This window comes from Arvicola amphibius, chromosome 4 (genome assembly GCF_903992535.2).
Source record: "Arvicola amphibius chromosome 4, mArvAmp1.2, whole genome shotgun sequence".
Taxonomy (NCBI): Eukaryota; Metazoa; Chordata; class Mammalia; order Rodentia; family Cricetidae; genus Arvicola; species Arvicola amphibius.
The window spans coordinates 1,508,180-1,530,410 of record NC_052050.1 but is presented as its reverse complement, the minus strand read 5'-3'; the positions used below and the strand labels follow the sequence as shown (position 1 = coordinate 1,530,410).

Below are 22,231 nucleotides of genomic sequence, written 5' to 3'. Positions count from 1 at the left end.
ACCCACCCCCACCCACCCTTCGCTTGCCCAAAGCGACCAGGGTCACACATCAGGATATACCCCTATTGATTCTTGGAGCTGACCTAAGTGGCTTGCATGAGTGCGCGAGGTCTCAGAACCTGGTGGTCCAGGCCTGCAGTGTGGCGGATGTCAGGCATTATCTGGCATGAATGGGGGACAGCACACAGCTGTTGGACAAGACTGGGGGACCTGACTCCATGATGACACTCAGGTGAGATTCTCAGCTAAGCCTGGCGTTTCTTCAGCTCTGGCAGCCGTCTGGGCCTGGTGCCGGGCCCTACCAATTCTCAGTGCCAAGAATAACAAGTCCAAGTCCAGATGTGGGTCTGTGTCCCAGCCCAGGGAGGCTGATGAGGTGACATCACCAGCAATCCCCGAGGACACGTGCCTCAGCTCCCAACCTGCTGGAGTTCAGGCTGGAGACAAACCTGGCAGTTTCTGTGGACTGTAACGGCAGATAGGGGACATCAGAAAAGTCAGCTATGACAGACAGAAGCCAGCTCATCCCGGGAGACCCTCTCTGCTCCCAGGCAGGCCGGCTGTCCTGTGGACTGACCCAGCCTCTCTAACTGGTTCAGAGCAGACACTCATGCACACTATGACGCAGCTAGAGGCTCCCATGCGGGAGGTGGCAAGGGTAGACTTAGGGACCAGCTATGGACAGGGCTCTCAGCAGGCCAGCAGGTGAGGTAAGCCGGCAACCCTGGTGGTGAGCACCTTGTTACAAAAGACTCCAGGCGGTGTCAAGAGAGGCCATGCCATTTCCTAACTGCCTCCTCCAAGGAGAACTCTGTCCTGGAGGATGGACAAACGCCCACATAAATACCCTGTGTCGTGACGGGGGCAGCTCAGTGTCCAGACCTTGAGGTGCAGATCTCGGGCCCCAAACGGCCACAGGAGCCCCGGGGGGGAGGTAGCTGGGAAGGGCTGCCCTCCACCTGCACAGAGCACAGTGGACTCTGAAGAGGGTGAGAGGCGGGAAGGGAGCAGACGCCAGCTGACACGGGGGACATCAGGAAAGGGCAGCTTGCCGGCACACCACGGTACAGACAGCACTCACAGCAGCTCTGAAGACACATTCTCCTCCCATAGTGAAAACAGCACCAGCAGCAGGGCACGGCCCAGCTGGGGGAGGAGGCAGCTCAGGCAGCGGGCAGCTTAGGGGAGCCCTCCCATGGTCTTTGTGCTTTGGTTGCAGTGAGCACTCTGCCCCCTGGTGGCTCCAGAGAGGCAGCCAGTGCTCCTGGGGTGTGGTGGGGTCAGCAACAGAACAGTCCCACGCCCTCAAGTCTGAACTCCAGTAACCCTGTGTCTCCATGGCCCAAGTATTTGGGCAACGATCCTTCCCATCGGAGGTGCAGAGGTTCTAGTGGAGGGGTGCAGCCCGACAAGCCCAGGAACTCAGCCTGGAGCGTGTCCCGCAGTGAGGAGAAGCTGGCCGGCAGCTGTCAGGGAGAAGGCAGACATGAGAGGTGGCCAAGACTCGTGGGTTCAGACACTGCCTGAATCTACCTCACACCCCACTTTTTCAGCTCTCCTCGCTGAGCCAGGGAACCAGGGTATCCTTCCCCACTGGGGCAGAACCACAAAGGTCAGCACACGGAGGACATGTGGGCAGAGGACTAGGACATACCTGGTCACAATAGGACAAGGCTAGGGTTGCGGAGCTGTCTGTAAACCTGCAGCAGCCTCTGGGCTATGCTGTAGGAGCTGACCTCATCCCCCGTGCACAGCTGGTCACGCAGGGTCTGCACCTCGCGAAGCAGTTCCTGTGGACACAGCACAGCTCAGCCCGTGCCTCACCTAGGAACACCATGCGCTTGGGAGGTGGTGGATGGGTCACAGGGCCTTAAATATGTGACACACAACCACGTGGGTATGGCCAGGGAAGCAGGAAGTGGACATGACCCTATACATCTTGACCCCATCAAGAGAACCCAGCCCACACTGAAAACTGGGCAGCCTCACATGGCTGGTGCCCCCCAAGTCCTGTCTTCCCTACACGTCATCCGGGGACATTCCTCATATGCAGGAACTGGGGCTCACCTGGTGATTGGCATGGATCTGGTGCAGATACTGCATTCGGAGGTCAGGTGGGCTGGAGCCTTGGGCAGCTTGTTCTGTGACCATAGTCTGAGGGACAGAAGGGTTGGGGGGCGGGAACTGGAGGATGCTTCCCCAAGTGGATGCCTGAGTCCAGAGGCCAGGATCTTCATGCCCCTCAGGTCACAGTGACACACACGGTGACCACTCCTTATCCGTCCCACCCTGTTCCCCAGGATTCTCCTCCTCAGAGCAGCAACAGCCCCACCAACAGTCACTAAGAGAGATTTCTGGAGTTTAAGTCAGGGCCTTAAATAACTCAGAGGATCCTCAAACTTGCTATGAAGCTTAGGCCGGCCTTGAATTCCTGATCCTCCTGCCACAAACGACCAACTGCTAGGATTTTGGAATGTACCACTAGGCCTGAACAAAGGGCCCTTTTTTGTCTGTTTGTTTGTTTTTAAGACAGGGCTTCTCTGTATAACAGCCCTGGCTGTCCTCGAACTCATGGAGATCCGCCTGCCTCTATCTCCCAAGTGCTGGGACTGTATGCCACAACGCCCAGCTTAAAGAGCCCTTTTAAACCCTTTTAAATCTAAACCCAAATCTCACTTCTGTGGTTCAGACAGATTTTGGGCTGGGCCTTAGGCAGAACCTGTCTGATAAATTTGCTCACCCCCTCTGCAGGCTCATTTGGGACTGGGTGTTCATTCTCGCTTCCTGAAAGCAGTCTAGCTTGCTAAATGGCCTTTTCAGATATAAGCAAAGGCGCCCGGAGGCAGACCTGCCTAGGCTGAGTATCCACCTAGGGTCCTGGAGAATGCTGTCTACGGGGAAGCTAGCATCAGGCAAGGTCCCGGTGGTTGTGGGAGATTCCTATCTACGGACTATGGCGGTGTTTGGCTGAAGTTGCCCAAGGATCAACTGTGTCCCCTTGAAACACAAACCAAGTCCTGACCCGAGTTCCTCTGAAGGCAGCTTTTTGCGATGGGATCTTTGCAGAAGACCACGATGATAAAGTCACTAGGGTGGCCTTACTCCTACTCGACTGTGTCCTTATCATGGGAAATTTGGGCAAAAGGTGGCAGAAGTTCTTGGGGGCTCGCTGGTGGCGCCACTGCTTTGGACACAACCCTGCTAGTAGTCCACAGCATGGAGCCTGAACTCCCGACAACACGAAGCCCTCAACCTTGATACATTGCTTCACAACCGGCTCAGGACGAGGCGACTGATTGCTTGAGTCATGTGCTAGGGCTGACCTTCCAGCTCTGAGAGCAGCTAGCACCTGCACCTGGCCCTCCATCCACAGAGCATCCGTCAGCTCGGGAAGCAATGCCAGGGCACACAGGGCCGGGTTCCAGGATGAGGCTGGAGGAGGGCTACAGCCGAGAACTAACTGCAGAACTGCCGGAGGCCTCTACGGACCTTGCCTGAGCCACACCAGCCTCAGGTGGGGGTGGGTGCTCTGGACAGAGCCATGTGGATGGGCACCAAAGGAGACTCCATGCTCAAGTGGTTCTTTCTGCACCTAGGACCTCGCTGAGCAGTCCCTTGGCCTAGGATCCACGGGTGGGGTTTAGCCCAGACATGAAAGGTAATGACTAGAGACTTATCAGACACAGACTCGGCCGTTTCTGAACTTCCAGGGGACGCGGGCTGATGCCACCCCTGGAGGGCAGTGTCTTGTTTGCACAGAGGTGGCAAGGCACCATGTTGCTTTCAGCAGCCATGTGGGTCCACAGATGAAAGCCAGACGGCTGCCACCGCCTGCAGAGCCCGTTCCCCAGCTCCCACCCCGCTGGCTGCGGTACCTGCATGCGTCTGATGATGGCGTGGTGCGCCCTGCACATGTTGGCCAGAGAGGAGCTCTCCACTTGGATCTCCACGGCCTGGATGGGCCCTGCGGGGCTCAAATCAGTCACAGCTACCTGCAACACATGAGGCCCTGAGCGGCTGCTCTTTGCGTTTTAAAGGCAGGCAGGCTGGAGAACCAGAGTAAGAAGCCTATTTGCAAGGGGCAGCCGCATGAGGACGACTCAGAATCCAGTTCTGTAGGAACCACCTCATTCCAAGCTGCACCCAGACCTAAGATAAGCTTGGCTCTATGCCAGGAACGGAGTGAGGGCCAAAGTGCCTGTCTCTCAGCACCCTCCAGGGGGTCCTGATGCTGCCGACTCCGCAGTTTGCGCCTGGGTAGCCCTGGCTTGCTCCTTACACAGTGGCGTAAGACCAGAGCCTGGGGGCTACAGAAAGGTCTTGGCCATCAGTGGTCTCCCCATGTGGCTGTAAGCATGGACTCTGTCCACCGGCCAGGACCACTGCCCATTCTTGGTCTTGGCCAGTGAGGTGAGCAATCTGGAGGACACGGCCTGATAACTAACATACCCTGAGTCCTGGGAGTAGGACCCATAGCCCTTGGCAGACACAACTTACTCTCCAAGACTCTCTATTGCAGGGGATCCTGACTGCTAGGAAGACCCCAAAAAGAGGGTGTAAGAGAAGGAAGGGCCTGAGGGGATGGGCTGTCTCACTTGAGGGTCCTCAAGGGGGCCCGTCACCCTCTGGTGGTCCAACAGGTGAGCTGCTATTGGCTTGGGATGGTCAACCAATAATACTGTATTGCCCACTGTGACCCTAGCGGGGCCCGTGATGGATTAGACAGGGTTGGTCCTCCCAGGGACCCAGTCTTGGTGGGCCAGACGAGACTGAGAGGCGGGTGAGAGTAACTGTCCTTGAGCGGTGGCCCAGGGACCCACCGAGGATTGAGGGCCCTGAGGCCCAACCCAAGCACACGGAAGTGGCCCCTGCTTGCCTCACGGACGATGAGGTTGACATCAGTACCATCTGGGGCTATGCCCTGGATGGAGGACAGGGTCTGGGCCCTCACGACAGCCGCGGCAGCGTTCTCGGCAAGGAGCCACTGCAGCGTGGCACTGCACAGGTGGAAACCTGGAAGAGAAAGGTGCCCGCTGGAATGTTGGCACCCGTGTGGCTTCCCTCAAACGTCCCCTTTCCAATCCACCTAAGTGTCCCAAACGCCCACAGTCCCACCACAAGCAGGGAGCTAAGCCAGTTACCCGAGAGGCAGGGAGGCATAGGGGGTCATCAGGAACCATGGACCCAGACTTAGAAGCCCACTCGGGGAGGTCCTACAAGACGCAGGCTACAGTCCTAACTGCGTCGTGGAATGCAGAATGCTGTACAAGACGGCTTCAGCTCTCCCCAGGACAGAGTGAAGCCAGACACACAATCCGACATCCACTAGTGGCAGGACGGAGACACCAGCAACCACGACACTTCTGCCACAGACCCAGCACCAAACAATACAAACAGTTCAGCACACTATGGGAGCAAAAGCCTGGCCAAGTGTTCCCACAGATCTCAGACAGACCGGCTTCTGGTGCTCCGTGTGTGAGAACTCACCAAGCTGTTCTTCGGTGGCATCTGCCGCCGCTTAGGTTGCAACCTCCTCACAGGTTTTAAAAAACACACAAACACAAAGCACGCGACAGGACCTGACACAAGACTCCTACAGCAATCAGGATGCAGTGGAACTCATAGGAGCCACAGGCCAAAGTGAAGCCGGCAGTGCCACCAACCTGAGTGACCGTCCTCCAGGGCAGTTCTGAGAAGCACCGCAGACACCCTGACGGACGCTGTAGACGGAGGCAGGTACTTGGCCCGGAGGGAGGCAGCGCCGGTTGGCTCACTGCCGGGGGCTTGGCAGGCCTTCAGAAAGGTTTCCACGGGCTCACAGGCAGAGCCAGGCACGCAGGGCGCCTGCGCGGGTTGTGAGGCCACGCCAGGGAAGCGCAGACACTGCAGCATGTCCACCGTACGCTTGCACAGGGGCAGGCAGACACCCTCTTGCTTAGGAAGGTTGAGAGGGAGCTTCTCCAGATAGGGGACCTCCAGAGGGTCGGAGGGGGCCAGGGCCCCACCCACCACTTCCTTGAGGCTGTAGTAGAGCCAGCAGGACATGGTCACTGGCAGGTCGAGCATGCCACTCTCGCTAGGACCCAGGGGCAGCGTCACTTCCCGCCGACTGCCTGGGCCAAGTCTGTCCACTGGAATGGTGTAGGTAAAAGCCGAACCAGCCCCATCCAGGTCTAAGGCGGAGGAACTAGTAAGCACCTGGATACACAAGGTCCAGCCCTGGTCCAGGCTGAAGCTGCTGCTATTCTCCAGTGTGCAGGTGGCCATCAGCATGTCTCGCAGCTCCAGGCGGCTCCAGGAGGTAGAGATGGTGCACGAGATGGGCCGGGCGCCGTCCTGGCTGGACAGCAGGGCACAGCTCACATTCATGGCCTCGTTGAGACTTGTTATGGCCTTGTTGCGCTGGTCAACAGCCTTCTTCAGGAAGGACACTCTGCAAGGCAGACACGACACCCAGGAGATTGAGACCACAGCAGAGGGAACCACATCTGGGTAAAGCTCTTGAGGCACGGGAGTAGCTCCTCGGCCCAAGGGGGGGGGGTCTTTCCCTGTCTTGGCTGTGACCTGATCCGTATGCTTGGCTATAGGACGCAAGACAGGATGGAGACACTGAGCTGGTCTATGCCTGTTAGAGATGAGTTAGCCCTACAAATCACCCCGTGTGCACCCAAATGGCCCTCTTTTCCCTTCGCAACATTCCACAGTGACAGCCTACGGGAATATCCTCAACAAGTCACAAGGCCGAAAGGCCCTCAGACCGCCAAACCTGGGTCAGCGCCACCCAGGATGCTGCTTCCCAAGGACAAGACACAGGCTCGGCTTGAGCCAGAGCCCGCAGCTCACCTCTCGGAGACATCACCGATGTCCGAGAGCAGCTCCTTAATTTTCTGGCCTGCATTTGCCACAGCCATTTTGGCAGGCACAGGCACCTCAGAGTTCAAGTCCAGGACGCAGGAGATCAGGCGCCCTTTAGAAGACAGGGCCAGGAGCTCGGTGCTACCTGATGATGGACACATGCAGGGCCAGTCAGCAGGTCTGGGGCAGCTGCCACGCGCTCATCAGGGTTTGCTCTGGACTCCAGGAAAAGGGTTGGCAAAGGGCCAGAAATGAGGTTATGGGCGGGGGGGGGGGAGGACTAGGGAAGCCAACACCAAGGGGCTGGACAGAGAAGGTGACCACTGGTCTCTATACACGTTTTGAATTGCTTACACGAGGCGACGTCAGCCCAGATGTGATGCCACGTAGTGACCACACACAAAAGGGGCCAAAGGACACTGCAAGGCATCTGACCACTCAAAAGTGCCTCAGTCTGCAACAGGCCTCATAGAGCAAGGCCGCTGAGCTTTCCAAAGAGAAGCACCCTGGAGGCTGAGTTACGCTCACCTCATCCTTACTGGGTGCATCTCAGGAAGCCTGGCTTCTCCGCCACATCCACCTGCCTCCTTCTTGGCACTGAGGGGACAGAGGCTGCCCCTGCCAAAGATCTGCTTGCTTCCTTACTCCCAACACAGCTCTTACCCTGAACCCTAAAGTGGGCAATTTAGAAGCTGAAAGTCAGTGCCCAGGTGCCCTGATCTACGGCCACACCCAGCCCTGCCCCAATCCTGTAGCGGTTTGGCTCTTCCAAGCGTTTTCGGCAGATTTAACATACTAGTTGATCTTAACGGGAAAGTGCTGGGGGGGTAGGGAGTGTCTTCCTCTCACCCCAGAGTCAGGCAAACCCAGCTAAAGCATTCTTAGAGAACTCCGAGACACCCTCTGAATGGCTCATAAACAGGTCATCCAGCAGAGAAAGCAGGCTCATCCAGCTCTCAGAGGATGTAGGGAGGCTTGGCCTGACCTGATTTGAGGCCTGCTGTGGGGGACGCTCTGACACCAACCCCACAAGCCACATGTTGTGAGCGGCACTCGACTGAGGGGCCAGAGCACACTCAGGCAGGACACGCATGCAGAGGTACCTCGACCCCGAGACAGGAGACTGGTCTGTGACAGGCCTAGTGAGGAAAACCTGTATCTGCCGCCTTAGAAAAAGTCTCACCGAAGAACAAAGAGAAGAGCAAGGACAGCTCAGGGAGAGACTGCCCCAGGGCTGGGTGACATCTAACGGTCTAACGGCAGCTCGTACCTGTAGATGCCCTTGTAGACACACTGAGGGTGACGACACCGCAGATGTTCAAGCTGGTCGGGCACAGCATGGAGGGCAGACCTCCTGTGGCCCCATCTGGCTTCTCGAGGTTCCAAGGAGTGTCTCTCCGAGTCACGTCGACCACGCAGAGGTTTGAGGGGGTGCTGTGGTACATGCGGCCATCCCTGCCACAGGCGGCACAGAGCACAGGCCCCGGGAGGCCGTACTCACGAAGCTCTGGCACCAGACTCCCCGACTCGCTCCAGCTGGCCTTGATGGCCAGTGTCCGGCCTTGGTGGCCGAGAGCCACGAGGCAGTCAGGATGCACGTTCTCCTGGGGCAGCAACTCTCCTGCCTCGTCCTCAGCACGCGGCTCTGCCCTTAAAGCCCCGATGAAGACCACAGGCTCCTCCAGGTGATGGAGGATCTTGACCAGGACCTTAGGGTCACCGGGGGCTAACTCACAAGTAACCAAGGCCTTCAGGACCACACAGCAAAGCTGGCCATCAGGGAGACCGCAGAGGATCACGGGGGACTGCAAGAGGGTGGCGTCAGCTCCGAAGAGGAGACCAAAGAGAGCCTCCTCTAGCATGAAGCAGCCACAGCCCGCGGGGTGACCATGAGGCACCCTGGAGTCTGGTGGGAACACGCAGCACAGCACTGGCAGGAAGCTGGGGGCTGCAGGCTTCTCGGGCACCCCACCTGGAGGGGTGCAGGTGGACAACTGCACCTCACCGAGCTGGCCTCCAGGCCGAGGCTCCTCCCCTGGGCAGGGACGCTCGAACAGCTGCATCTTCCACTGTGTGGGGCCCTGGACCAGGGTGACCAGCATGTCATCCAGCACACTGAAGGCACAGAGTGCGGAGTCGGGGAGGACACAGGCGTCCAGGTCCACACGGATCACGGGGAAAGGGCGAGCCTCATCCTCTTCGTCCTCACAGGCCTGGGTCACAGACCTTCAGGGACAACACAACCGCGGTCAGTACTGGGTGGGGGAGCCTCATGTCATGTTTAGCAATAACCTGACCTGCTCTGAGCAGGCCAGGCGGAAGGCATCACAGGCGTCCATCCAGAGGCCATTCGGCAGGTCACACACACACACACACCCCCCATGTGACACGTGGATCAGCCAGAAGCGCGGCTCCACAGACAATGCTCCCAATGTTGCACCTGGACTGTGTATTTGAGTTTCCCCAGCACTAGCCAATGGCCAACCAGCCTTTGCTGTCACCACCAACGGGAGACACCTCTTTCTGAGACCCACTTTGAGGTCTTGCCAGACACCCGAGGGCAAGAGCGGTTGTGTTGCTGGCTGCGGGCGGCACTACCTGAGCCTCAACAGCTAAGAACTTCTCGGAGGCTGACACTCGAGGGTGCGGACCGGCTGGAGCCGCGCGGGCCACGCCCCCTCACCTGCTCTGCGAGTCCAGCGACAGACAGTAGATGCCAGTCCGGGCGCACAGGACGTAGAGCGCCCTGCGGGTGGCCAGGAGCTGCAGGTGCCACACCTGGTCGGGAAACTGGTACACCGCCTGGGCGCCGGGGGAGCGAGGTCAGGCGAGGGCACCTCGGGAGGGCGCCGCCCGCCCGCCCGCCCTCCCGCCGCCCACCGCTCACCGTCAGCATCCCTCCCTCCTGGTCGTACACATAGACGAACTCGCGCCCCGTGGACAGAAAGACCTCCGCCTCGTGACGCAGCACATGCGGCTTCCCCCCCGCCCTGCCTCCGAGCGGGCAGCAGAAGTCCGACAGGTAGTGCACGCGTGGGGAAGCGCCCGCCATCCTGCGGGCGCCGGGCCAGAGCTCAGCCGGGAAAGGCGGCGCCGCCTCCAGGCTTTACGGCCGCCCACAGCGCGGCGCGGCCTCCGCCGTAAAGCGGCCGCTGCGGAGGCGGGGCCGGGGCTGGTGCTGGGGCGGGGATGGCGGTTCTGCGGTCCCGCGAGCTGGCGGGAACGCCCTGTCACTACAGGCGCGCAGACGCCGGCTGCACGGAGCCGCGGTTTAGAGGAACGCAGGAAGCCTGAGGGCGTACAGAAGGGCAGCCGTCTTTCAAGTCCACTCTGGCCCAGGGAGGGGGGGGTCCTTGCCTCAGACCACCTACCTGGTGAGCAGAGTAGGGTAAGGTTGTATGCCACACCCGGTTTTGTGTCAGCACCTGGGGTGACACCAACATAGCATGGGCTCTTTGGAGTTGGGTGGCTCCGTACACTGAGCAGTTCCGTGATCAGGGTAAAAGGGACTTCGGGCCAGCCAGCCAGAAGCGCCTTTGCAAAGGGATTCTGAATTGGCAGATGCTGCGCGCCCTAAATAGCAAGGTCTAAAGAGGCTTTCCATTTTCGATGACAGTTCCACCTGCTGCTCTTCCAGGGAGCAGGCTGAGATGAGAAGTGGAAGATCAGGTACTCCCCACTCCCCCAGAACACTCATCAGGAACTAGATGCCTGCCGCTGCCTAGGCTCCAGTAGCGGCAGCTCCGCGGAGGCTGAGGAAGGATTGCTTGAGTAGAAAGTGGGGTCAGCTCAGGAAATAAAATAATGCTCTCTTAAAATAATGGCATAATAATGTCTCTTAAAATAATGCTCATCTGAAAACTTCAGTGGCCAAATCTAGGAGCGAAGGTGTCTGGGGAAAACCAGGTACAAAAGAAATGTCTGGTGGGTGTGAACGTTGTACAATCCTAGCACTGCTGTTAGAACACCGTCCTGAGGCTGGAACGTGGGCCAGCCGTTAAGAGCACATAAGTTTGATTACAGCATCCACAACCCCAGCAGCTCCCATATCCACAACTAGTTTTTCTATTCATGTGCACAAAAACACAATAAAAGCAATAAACTGGGTGGTGGTAGCACACACCTTTATTCCCAGCACTCAAGAGGCAGAGGTCAGCCTTGTCTATAGAGCAAGTTCCAGGACAGCCAGGGGCACACAGAGAAAGCCTGTCTTGAAAAAGCAAAACAAAACAAAACAAAACAAAAATGATAAACTAATGTTTTGGGAAGACACTCTCATGGTGTGGTCCTGGCCTGCCTTTGCCTCCCAAGTGCTGGAATTAAAGACATCCACCACCATGCCCAGCTGTAAATTAAAAAGTAAAAATGAGAAAAAAAAAAACAAAACAAAACAAAAAAAAAAAAAAAACCAAAAAAAAAAAAAAAAACTACAGCCTTAACCCAGATCTACTGAACCAATTCTAAGTGGCCTTTAGAACTGATCTCTGAACCCTGTCCCCAGGCTGCTCTGAAGACACCTTGGCTGGAAAGGCCTGGGGGGATGAAGTTGTCTTCTGCAGCATCTGAGTCTCCCGCAGAGTTGAAGCATCCTCAGCTTACCTTCTGCACACCAGGCTTTGACACTCCAGACTGTCTGTGCTGTACAGTGCAGCGTGCGCACACACATACCCACACACACACGCACACGCCCACACACACATTCACACCACAACTGGTGGATAATGGTTCTGGGCACAGGAACAAGGCACTGGGAGCAGGGCGATCGCTTCAGGCGCTTTTATTAGGTTCCACTGCAGGGCTAGGAAATGCTAGTTCACACCCAGCCAATGCACACCTCAGAGCCCAACACAGAGCCGAAGTGGGAGCGCCCACGGCCCAGGAGCAGGCTAGTCAGAGCAAGGCCAGGGCCAGGCTCCAACTCTGAGCCTGGGTTCACTTGGGTAGGTACACCCACCGGCACCCCTTTCTGGATCATAATGCCTGATGGCAGAGGAATTAGAGGTGGGACTAGGGCCACCTCCACGTAGGAGGAGGTAGCTGAGCTGCTCAGGCCTGAACCTTCTGTAGGGCTCACACCAAGCTGGTAGCATTAGCTTGACTCTCTTTGGACAATAAAATAAAGTGCGTTACTGAACAAAGAGTAACTCAAAACCATAAGCCGAGAAATCACAGCAATGTCTTTAGCTGAAAGACAGAGAAAACAAGAATTATGTAGATGTCAGAGCATGAGAAAAAGTAAATGACTTTGCAGACAAAGACAAGTGGGGAGGAGTGGCAAGAAGGTCTCCAGGGTTTGTGCTGCCCAGCGTGAAGAACGGTGCTCGTACAGTTGGCGTGGGTACACAGCTGTGCCCGGACGTCCATTCTACCAGATCTCAAGGACCAGGAGAGACAGACATGTGAAGCCCTAGCCAGGGAGACCACCAGGAGGGAGATAACCCCCAACCCTCCAGGATGATCCTATCAATACTAAACCAAACTCAATGGGTCCACAGCCCCAGGGCCTCTCAGAGACGCTAACTCCAGCCCTGCCACATGAAAGCCTAGCAGACCAGTGTGCTGCCTACAGGGCCGAGGACACGGAAGGCAGCAAGGGTGCATTCCCCTAGCCGGACACGGATGGCCTCCAGCAGTCTGTGGTTGGCATAGCCCTTCCCAGCGTGAGGATAGCTGACTTAGCTCTCATTAAGGCAAAGAGGCATCAAGATATCTGTGTCTTACCTGGGTAGAGGCTGTCACAACAGAGCCACAAGGACACTCAGAGACCATCTTTAATTGCCCACATTGTCCAGGCCTCACGGTGGCTGTCTCAACTGCCACAGCACTGCAAGGCCTTGGGTAAGGGAACAGTGCTGGGGGAGGGGACCACAATCAGGGCTGGCCCACAGACTGAAGGGGCTGACTGCCAGGCAAGTGCCATCCAGGCTACCGGCTGCCAGCATCCTGTGGCATGGTAGAAAGTCTCAGGCACTGAGGTTTGCTTCAGAGGAGAACTGATGGTGGCCCCTGCCCAATAACCACCTGAACACCCAAGAGGGGCTGCACTCAAGGAGGAAAGAAAGCAGAATTAAGTCGCTCTCGCTCCTGTCTGTGCAGTTTTATCTTTAAAACAATAAATAAAAGTTTTCTGGGCAGGAATTATTGATAACTGATTTCAGGCAAGGGCAGGGGTGCAGGTCACACCTAGCCACACATGCTCCCAACGGGAGGGAACAGAGACAGCCAGGAGCATCCATCCAAAAACTGGGGAGAAGGTGGGAGCCAGAAAACAAAAAGCATAGAGGAAGGAAAGATAGCGGGGTGACAGCAGCAACCTCTCTGTGCACCCCCAATTTCGGGTGATTGTTCGGAGGCGCTAGTTCTTCCAATACGGTAGGGAGCTACTAACTAGGTGAGGCGTGTGGGGTGCTCTTGGGCAGGGCTGCTCTGCCCTTCCAGTTTGGAGGTTCTGTTCAGCCCCAGCATAGCAGCTGGGGCTCTTTCTCTTCAAGATCCGCACTGAGAAGCCTCAGTGTATATCCGGAATGCCGGGGTAGCTGGCTCCGCTGTATCAGGGTTGTGGGCGTCAGGCCTTACAGGAAACACATGGCGCTCCAGGCTTCAGAGAGGGCTGGACTGGCCCAGTCCTGCTCAGCAGAGGGCCAGAGCCCTAGGTCCTGGGGAGGCTGCACATCTCGCAGTGGCCAGTGCCAGGCTGGTTCATGAAGGTGCAGTGCTGACAGGCCCACATGGCAGAGGTAGCAGCACGTGCAGAGCCCCCGACTGCACCATACTCTTGGAGGCCTGGGAGCTGCACACCGACAGTGCCTGCAGGGTAAAGAGCGGGAGAACTCGTCACGTCTGCACCGTGAGACAGAGATCTACGGCACGGGCACAAGCTGTTAGCACATCGACTACTCTGGCTCCAGGTGGCAAACACCCCACCCTGCTCTGCACTAGACGCCTGCTCCCTTGTTGCTAGGTAGAACCGTTACTCCCCTGTGGTGGGCACCTGGGTAGTTTCATTCTTACATTAAACTCTTGGTGGACTTGTATCTTCCTCTCTTCTGGTAAAGGTCCAGCAGGAAGATGGCTACATCAGAGGCCAAATATCTGCAGCATTCCTTTTTTTGGTTTTTCCAAACAGGGTTTCTCTGTGTAATAGTCCTGGCTGTCTTTGAACTCGCTTTTGTAGACCAGGCTGGCCTCAAACTCAGAGATCTGCCTGCTTCTGCCTGTAAGCGCTGGCTTACAGGTGTGTGCCACCACCTCAAGCTCTGTAGCATTTCCTAAGACATTCAAACCCGCTCCTAAGTGGAGTTCAAGCCTTATCTGCCCTATGCTCTCCACAGTGCCTGATACTGTCCGTTTTTTGTTGTTGTTGCTTTTTTTCTTTGGTTTTTGTTTGTTTGTTTTTTGTTGGGGGGTTTTGGTTGTTTTTTTCATTTTTAGCTACTCTGATGAACGTGTAGTAGCAGCCCAAGTTTTCACTGCAATTTCCTGGATGAGAAATGACAGTACATTCCTACGTCTTCTGCAGAATGTGTCAACGAGCCCTTTCTTAGGTTCCTGACTGTTCGCAGTTCTTACTCCTCTAGGTGGGAGGGACACGTCATCTGAGTGCGTTCCAAACAGTCTCCCTATTGGTGCCTTTTCAGGGTGCCAACAGTCTCCTTCAAATAATACAACTCTTTAATTTTCAACTTAAATAATTTTCTTTTGTTGCTTGGGCAAGCACTATGCAAACAAGCAACAGCAGCAGCCAAACCTGAACTCAGTGCATAGCCCAGTGCTAGTAAGTGCTGGGATTTACGGGTGTGCCACCATAGGCTGATTTACCAGATTTGGGTTGGTGTTTGTCTCTGCCTGACCTGAAATTCCTGAATCCTGTCTAAAGGACTTTTTGCCTACTCCAAGATCTTTTTTTTTTTTTTAATTTTTTTTTTTATTTTTTGTTTTTTTCGAGACAGGGTTTCCCTGTAGTTTCTAGAGCCTGTCCTGGAACTAGCTCTTGTAGACCAGGCTGGCCTCGAACTCAGAGATCTGCCTGCCTCTGCCTCCCGAGTGCTGGGATTAAAGGCGTGCGCCACCACCGCCCGGCTTACTCCAAGATCTTTTAAGATGTAAGTGTAGGTTCCCCCCCTCCACCCTCTCTCTGGTTTTCCAAAACAGGGCTTCTCTATGTAGCCCGGGCTGTCATGGAACTTGCACTGAAGGAGGATAGGTGTAGGTCTTACTGAGCTAAGTGACCCCTTCTGAGCTGGTCTTCCAAGTACCCAGTGTGCACTGCAGCCACTGATCTGTCTCCCAGCTGCCTCAGCACAGTCTCCCATGAGCGCCACCCCTCCCTTCAGTCTGAGCTCTACCAGCGAATCCCTTCACGTCAGCACCATTGTCGGATCACTCAGGTTTTACACTTTGAGGTCGGGGAGTTTGACTTCTCCAGCTTTTACCTCACCTTTCATATGGTCTTGGCTTTTCTAGATTCTCTGTGTCTCTAAATAAATGTTAGAATTTAATTTACTTAAAAAAAGTTGTCAGAAATCAAGACCCTTGGGAACACCCAGAGTGCATTAGGCAGGCTCTGCGCTGGAGCTGCCACGGCACGGGTGAGCTCTAAGTATAAAGCAGGCCGCTCTACCCGAAGAGTCAGTCTGTCTAGATGTTGTTTTCCCAACGTTGACGACTGAAGTTTCAGTCAAAAACACACAGACAATGCCGGGCGGTGGTGGCGCACGCCTTTAATCCCAGCACTTGGGAGGCAGAGGCAGGCGGATCTCTGTGAGTTCGAGACCAGCCTGGTCTACAAGAGCTAGTTCCAGGACAGGCTCTAAAGCTGCAGAGAAACCCTGTCTCAAAAAAACAAAACAAAACAAAAACAAAACAAAACAAAAAAAAAAAACAAAAAACAAACAAAAAACAAACAAAAAAAAACACACACAGACAAATTTTGTTGCTGTTTTTTGAGACAGGGTTTCATTGTATAACAGCCTTGGCTGTCCTGGAACTCTGCAGACCAGGCTGGCCTCCAACCCAAGAGATCAGCCTACCTCTGCCTCCCATGCTTGGATTAAAGGTGTGCATATGTCACCATGCCCAGCCCAGGCGTCTTGTTTTGTGATGCTGTTGTAACAGTACTTGGTTTTCACGACCAACCTTGTGCACAGGACTGGACAATCAGACACTAACTTCTGAGGAGCTGGTGCTACTGAACACAGGATTCCTAGAGCCTGTCACTGCTGTACTGGCGGCTGTCAAATCATGGCGACCCTAGTGCTCACAAGATCTTCAGATATTTCAAGGGTCTATCTGGGGCATATAATACGCAGCTTAAAACTCTGCAAACTCAAGGATTATAGCTGGGACATACCCAGCCAGAAAGGCTCCAGGGAGGTGCCTGGGTTAGAGGTCCAGGGTTTCGAAGACAGAGCTCATGCTCAACACTAGGGAAAGGGGACACTTACTGCACAGCTGCTCAATGGTGGCCCACTGTTCAGACTTCTTCCATGTCTGTGCTAGCTCTTCATTTCTGGTTCTCACAGCTTCTAGCAGCAGGCTGATGCTGTCCTGCAAGAAGCCACAAAGAAGGTTCCACTTTGCTGATTGAGGGAAAAGACTCTTTTCTTCCGTTGATATCAATAACTTTAAAAAAATTAAAAAAAAAAAAAAAAAAAAAAAAAAAAAACCTCAGGCTGTCACTGCAAAGTGCAAGATATATACGTTAGCTCTAACTGGGGGTCCAACTTAGGGGCAGAATATTTGCCTATTGTGCAAAGAACTGGGTTCATTCCCCAGTATGAAGACAGAAAAAAGGTATTAAATATATTAAATATATACATTTAAATGCTAAAGTTAACTAAAATTTAAATTCTTCTTAAGTAGTCCCAATAACAAAGACGACACATCCCTGGGTCCTAGAGCCAGAGAGTTGAATAGGAGCCCAAGTCTTTAAGACCTGTCTTCTCCACCGTGCCTGCAAACACCTATAGCCTTTGGGGTCAACATACAGAGAAAGGTCTCTAAATAAGGCTCTCAGTATCTCTCAAAATGTTTTCTATCAGGTAATGGCAAAAACAGCCATGCTGGATGGAAAGGGGGACCTGATGCAGACAGACCCTTTTGTTACCTTGTATTCAGACGGAGGACTTATCCTGAATTCAGAGGGCTGATCACAATCAGAAAACACAGAGTCCCTCATATACACTATCATGCTAGGTGGTGGACATGTTAATGTGTATATACTAATATATATATATATATATATATATATATACACATACGTGTACACACACACACACAAGTGTGTAAGAATATATATAAACTCAGCAAGATAGAAGTACAATTACAAGCTGCTGGACAGAAATATCCTGAGAGTGAGCCTTCTATTTTGTCAACCTTAGGGAAAAGGCCGAGTTAGTGTCATCAAGTTCAGAAAGACTGGTTCTTATCTCCCTGGCATTTCTATGGATCTCAGGGAAAGACAGACCATGGGAAAAGGGCACTCATGCTGTGGATGCCCAAGGCACACAGAGGCCTCCTGGTGGGGCCTGCTGCCCTGCCCTGTTGGAGAACACCTACCATCTGCAAACATTCATCCATTTCCCCTTATGGTGTTATCTTAAAAATGCGAACCGTGCAATGGTGTGTGCAGGACCTGGAAACTGGCCGATCCTTCTGGGCTCAGGCCATAAGCAGTACTGGCTCACAAGGAGAGGCTGCATCAGGAAACAGCAACGGCATTGGCTCTGAGGCTGTGCAACAGGGGCTGTTTGTACTGTGGGATCCCTAAGGCTCAGTCCCATCTGCTCTTCAGGTGAATCTCAATAACCAAACTCCCTCCACCTCAAAGGGTAAAGGTCAAATATCTGCATCAACAGTGAAGTTCCCATGTGAAGTGCATTGGGCAGCTATCTCCTGACAACACACTTAACCCTAGTACTTGGGATCTGAGGAAAGACAGCAAGAGGGAAGTAGAGCTGGTACCTGCAGCGGCATGACTTCATTGGTGACCAGAAACAGCAGGAGGTGGAAGTCAGAGATGGTATCCAAGAACACGGATGAGGTATTCTGGGACAAGTAGGTGGCCAAACTATGAAAGTCCTAAGGAAAAAGTCAAGAAAAAAGGGTGGGGAATCAATGTTTTCTCACCAATCCCTAGCACTAAACCAGGAAAAAGGGATAGCTCCTACTAACACAGCTCATTAGATAGCAGGGATATATCACCCTGCTTCATCATGGAGTCCAGAAAAGGGCTCGTGTGGTGCTCCAGCCCAGGGGAAGCCTTCAGTACACCTGACCCAGGTATTTAAGTGGGCCCAGACCCAAGACATTGGTCAGATAAACAGAAAACATCCCTTTACCTACCCCTACCTGTCTTGGAACTCTATGTACCAGGCTGGCCTTGAAGTAACAGAGATCGGCCTTCCTCTGCCTCCCAAGTGCTGGGATTAAAGCCCTGCGCCATCACACCTGGCCAGGGTGCTTTCACAACCAGACACATGCAAGTTTATCACCACGGACATCTCAAAGGTCGGCCAAGTAACTGGCACTGTCCCACAAGCACCTGACATCCCTGGACAAACAGGCTCCGAGGAGCCCCACAAAAGTAGATGTCATGGCTGTTCCTCAGCCAACTCCTGTCTGAAATCAACAGCTGCACTAGGCAGCCACGGCAGCTCGGTCAGGCTGAACAGGGCACAGAGTCTGTCAACACGCACACCATCAGAGTCCCGATCAAAGGCAGAGCAGACCAACAGGAAGTAAGACTGACTGCACTGCTCTACTGGACAGGACAGTAACACACAAAGAAAGCTTGGCAGACAACAGAAAATGATGAATAATATTGGAAACATTACAAAACCAAGCGAGAGTGGATTTCCGGCAAGTCTGTAGGCCAAGGGCTTCGGGGATTTAAGCATGTTATCTATCGCCTGGTGAAAAACGGGCATCAAGTGACCAATACCCAGAACAGGGCCTCATGGGACTTGTCCGATAATGAATCAAGGAAGTGTGAAAAAGGCACTTTTTGGGAAAAATAAGATCAATGTTAGATAAACAATTAGAAATTGCTTTAAATTTTGTCTCTGAAACAAAGAGCTTACCTGTGTCTCACCCAGCACATCCCGGTTTTCAATAGGAAACGGATTTTGCGAAATAGAAAAAGTGTAAACTGGATCCTTAGGGAAGGTGGTTGTGATCTAAAGAAAACAGCAACAACAACAACAACAATACTGTGACCTGACCCAGAAAGAGGACGGGCACTCCTGCCTAGGAAAGAAGTTCACACAGCCACCTGAACCTACAAGCTGTGTGTTGAAGGGAACAGGAAACTGTGTTATCCTCAAATGGGGAAACAAACTAAAGAATGTTCGCATCTTAGAAGTGCTAACGTCTGAGCAGCCCTAGGTCTGTCCAGTGGCCAGCACAGCACCTAACTGCAGCATCAGGACCACTGGGGGCTCTGCCGCTGTGCTCACTTTGCTATAAGGCCAGTTCATCCTGGTCAAGTTGGGGAACTACAGAAAGGAACGGAGAACGCAAGAGGCAGGCTAACGGCATAAAATTCTCAACACTAGGCTTGGCGGCAAGTGTAGAGTCCGTCAGTGTGGGCCTGAGAAACACCAATTAGCTCCAAGAGTCTCTGAGAGGCCATTTCAGGGGACCCACAGTCTTTGCAGACAGGGCTGAGAGTCACTCGGGGGCAGCTATTTTCCTCCAAGGTGAGTGAGCCTAAGTCAAGACTTTCTACCAAAGGTAAGCCAATTCTTTCCTCCATGCAGAGGGCATTTTAAATCTAACACATAATCAATAGAAGCCCCAGGGTCACGGTGAATGTGCAGTAATCAATACAAACACAGGTTTTAGTCCCCTTGGCAGAGGCCCCTTTCCCACAAAAGCACCTAAGTGCAAGTGACCAACACTTCTGTCGACACTTCTCTCTGCACGTGACACCAGCACCATCAGGTCACGCCCCTCCAGATATAGAATAGCTATTCTAACTACCGCGGGACTATTTCTGAAGAACAAAACGTTGCTCTGGCCGCTGTGATCTGTTCCCTACATCAGCAAAGGCTATTTCTGGACTCAGCTGTGCCAATGTCAGCATGCTGTAAGGACGAGCTGATGCTCAGAGACAAGGGTCTGCAACAGTGAGTCCACGTGCTCTGAGACAGAGGATGGGAGCAGCCCCACACGGAGCACTGAGTATGTAACCGAGAATACAGTTCCAACTACGTCTGAACTGAGACAAGTTGTAAGCAAGGCCTCTTCTGGGTCAGCACCAGCAGGAGCAGGAGGACAGCTGGGAACATTCGCTAGTGTTTGCCAGTAATCCAGAGTCACTTGTGGTACACACCTGTAACCTGGTTATTCAAGAGGCCAAAGCAGGAGATTCTGAGTCTGAGGGCTGCTGGGCAACTAGGGGAGAACCTATCTATCTCAAAATACCCCCTAAACAAAAGGGATGGGGTGACAGTGTGCTTGCCTAGGAAATACAAGGCCACGCACTCAAATCTCTAAGGCGAGGGGTATTTAACCTTGTAGGAGACCCGGGAGAGCAACACAATCAAAGTCTGTAGTGGCTCCAAGGAATCCACCCCTGCAGAGTGTCCTGGGTTCACAGCTGCATTGTAGGAAGCAGTCATCCCAGGACTTGGGAGATGACTCAGCACGCAAAATCTCTGCTGTCACACAGCTATCCAGTCTCAGATTTAAGAAGATATGATGGGTGGGTGGCTTATACCTTTAATCCCAGCACTCGGAGGCGGATCTCTATAGGGCCAGCCTGGTCTACATTGTGATTACCAGGACAGCCAGAGCTATGTAAATGAGACCCTGTCTCTACGGGGAGGGCTGTGGTGGTGGTGTCCAAAAAACACCAAACAAATAAGAATAACAAAAACCCAGCATATATGTTGGGCATGGTGGTTCATACCTCTAATTCCAGCCCGGAGGAGGCAGAGACAGAATTACAAGTTTGAGGCCAGTGAGGACCACATGATATGACTCTGTCTTTTAAAAAAAACGGGGGTGGGGGGGTAGACTGTCCTAGTCCGGGTCTATGCTATCTCTTGCACCAGGTAAAAAGCCAAACAACACTCTGGGTACCTGCTTAATGCACCTCCCAGGCCTCATTTTCCTAGGGACAGAGAACACGGGTACTCCAGGGCAGACTGTTCCCCAGCAACCCAGTGCTGCTGAAAGGTGTGGAGAGGGGTGGAGGGGGAAGGGAAGGGCTTAGGAAGCTCATCCTAAATCACGACTCTTTCATCAATCTGTTTTCATCTTAATTACACCCCAGGTAGTATAAAAACAGATGCCTTTATGGCCTAGGTAATAAATATGTTCTCAGGAGCTGTCAACTGAAATGGAACATCTCTGGGTTAGGCTCAGGGGGACTCTCCGCTCAAATGCCTGAGTCATATACCCATCCTGAGTCCAGCCCCCAGCCCGACACTGGCAGGCATGCTGCTCCATGCCCCGTGGCCAGTGGCACGAATGTGACCCTGTGACCATCATATTCTCTAGCGTGGAACAGAGACTCAGAAGCAGCAGCACAGCCAGCTCCTCCTACCTCCTAGGTTTGCCCAGAGACAACACTGGTCCCCACTACTCGCAGACACTAAGTTAGACATGTGTCCTCAGGACACTCAAGATGGGGTGGAACCAGGAGTACTACTCTGTCTGTGTCAGGAGGGCAACATCTGCTACCTCCTGGGCAGCTGGCAGTGACCAGCCTAAATATACAGAACTCTTCAATCCCCTTGGGACTCGGCCCCATGAATCACTGCCCTCCAGAAGTCACAGGGTGGAGCTGGAGGCAGGCGTCTTTGGTTAGCACTTCAGCAGGAAGAAAGTCAACCCTGAAGTTGTTTAAACTATGCAGTTTCTGGAAACATGGGGACTTATAATCAAAAAACAATCCTTGGGACAGCATGTTGGTTCAAATCCCCTGGCTTCCTTCCTCCGAGCACCACCCAGGAGCCCTGGCCTTCAAGGGGGCTACGGTACCAGAAAGTGAGTCTGAGCACAGACGAGTACTCACATCTATGATCAGATACTCCACAGGCAGGGGACGAGCCAGCTGGGTGATCTCATTGCCAAACTTGTCTATGTCCTGAAACAATCAAAGGTCAACACCAGGTCAACAGTGACATTATTCCTTTTCACACCAGTATTTCAACTTTTTATGTTATTTTATTATTATTTTTATAACAGCATCTCAGACTGACTTGAATGGAATTTACTACGTGGACCAGGTTGGTACAGAACTTGTGGCAATCCTGACTCTGTCTTACCAGGACTGGAATTACAGGTGCGTAACTCTATGCCTGGCTCTTTTAGGAAATTATGACTTAGCCAGGCACGGTAGCACACACCTTTAATCCCGGTAAGAAAA

General features: G+C 53.6%; 2 protein-coding genes across 3 annotated transcripts in view; both read right to left on the bottom strand.

Annotated features, from left to right (window-relative positions):
- Positions 1-764: 764 nt before the first annotated feature.
- On the bottom strand, positions 765-11,174 carry Faap100 (FA core complex associated protein 100). The gene is made up of 10 exons (XM_038324644.1): positions 9,743-11,174; positions 9,539-9,657; positions 8,126-9,081; positions 6,844-7,000; positions 5,664-6,433; positions 4,877-5,013; positions 3,876-3,992; positions 2,068-2,154; positions 1,655-1,790; positions 765-1,466 (listed from the first exon to the last, which is right to left on the bottom strand). Exons 1-9 carry the CDS (start codon positions 9,905-9,907, stop codon positions 1,659-1,661), a joined length of 2,640 nt encoding a protein of 879 aa, XP_038180572.1. The 5' UTR covers positions 9,908-11,174; the 3' UTR covers positions 765-1,466; positions 1,655-1,658.
- A 442-nt stretch (positions 11,175-11,616) lies between these two features.
- Nploc4 (NPL4 homolog, ubiquitin recognition factor) overlaps positions 11,617-22,231 on the bottom strand; it is a 48,582-nt gene continuing 37,967 nt past the window's right edge. For both annotated transcript variants that reach the window (XM_038324645.1, XM_038324646.1), the window contains 5 exons: positions 21,878-21,949; positions 18,936-19,031; positions 17,818-17,934; positions 16,299-16,401; positions 11,617-13,662 (listed from right to left, as the gene is read on the bottom strand). In XM_038324645.1, the coding sequence (XP_038180573.1) occupies positions 13,505-13,662; positions 16,299-16,401; positions 17,818-17,934; positions 18,936-19,031; positions 21,878-21,949 (546 nt within the window). In that variant the 3' untranslated portion in view covers positions 11,617-13,504. The remainder of the gene's footprint in view (positions 13,663-16,298; positions 16,402-17,817; positions 17,935-18,935; positions 19,032-21,877; positions 21,950-22,231) is intronic.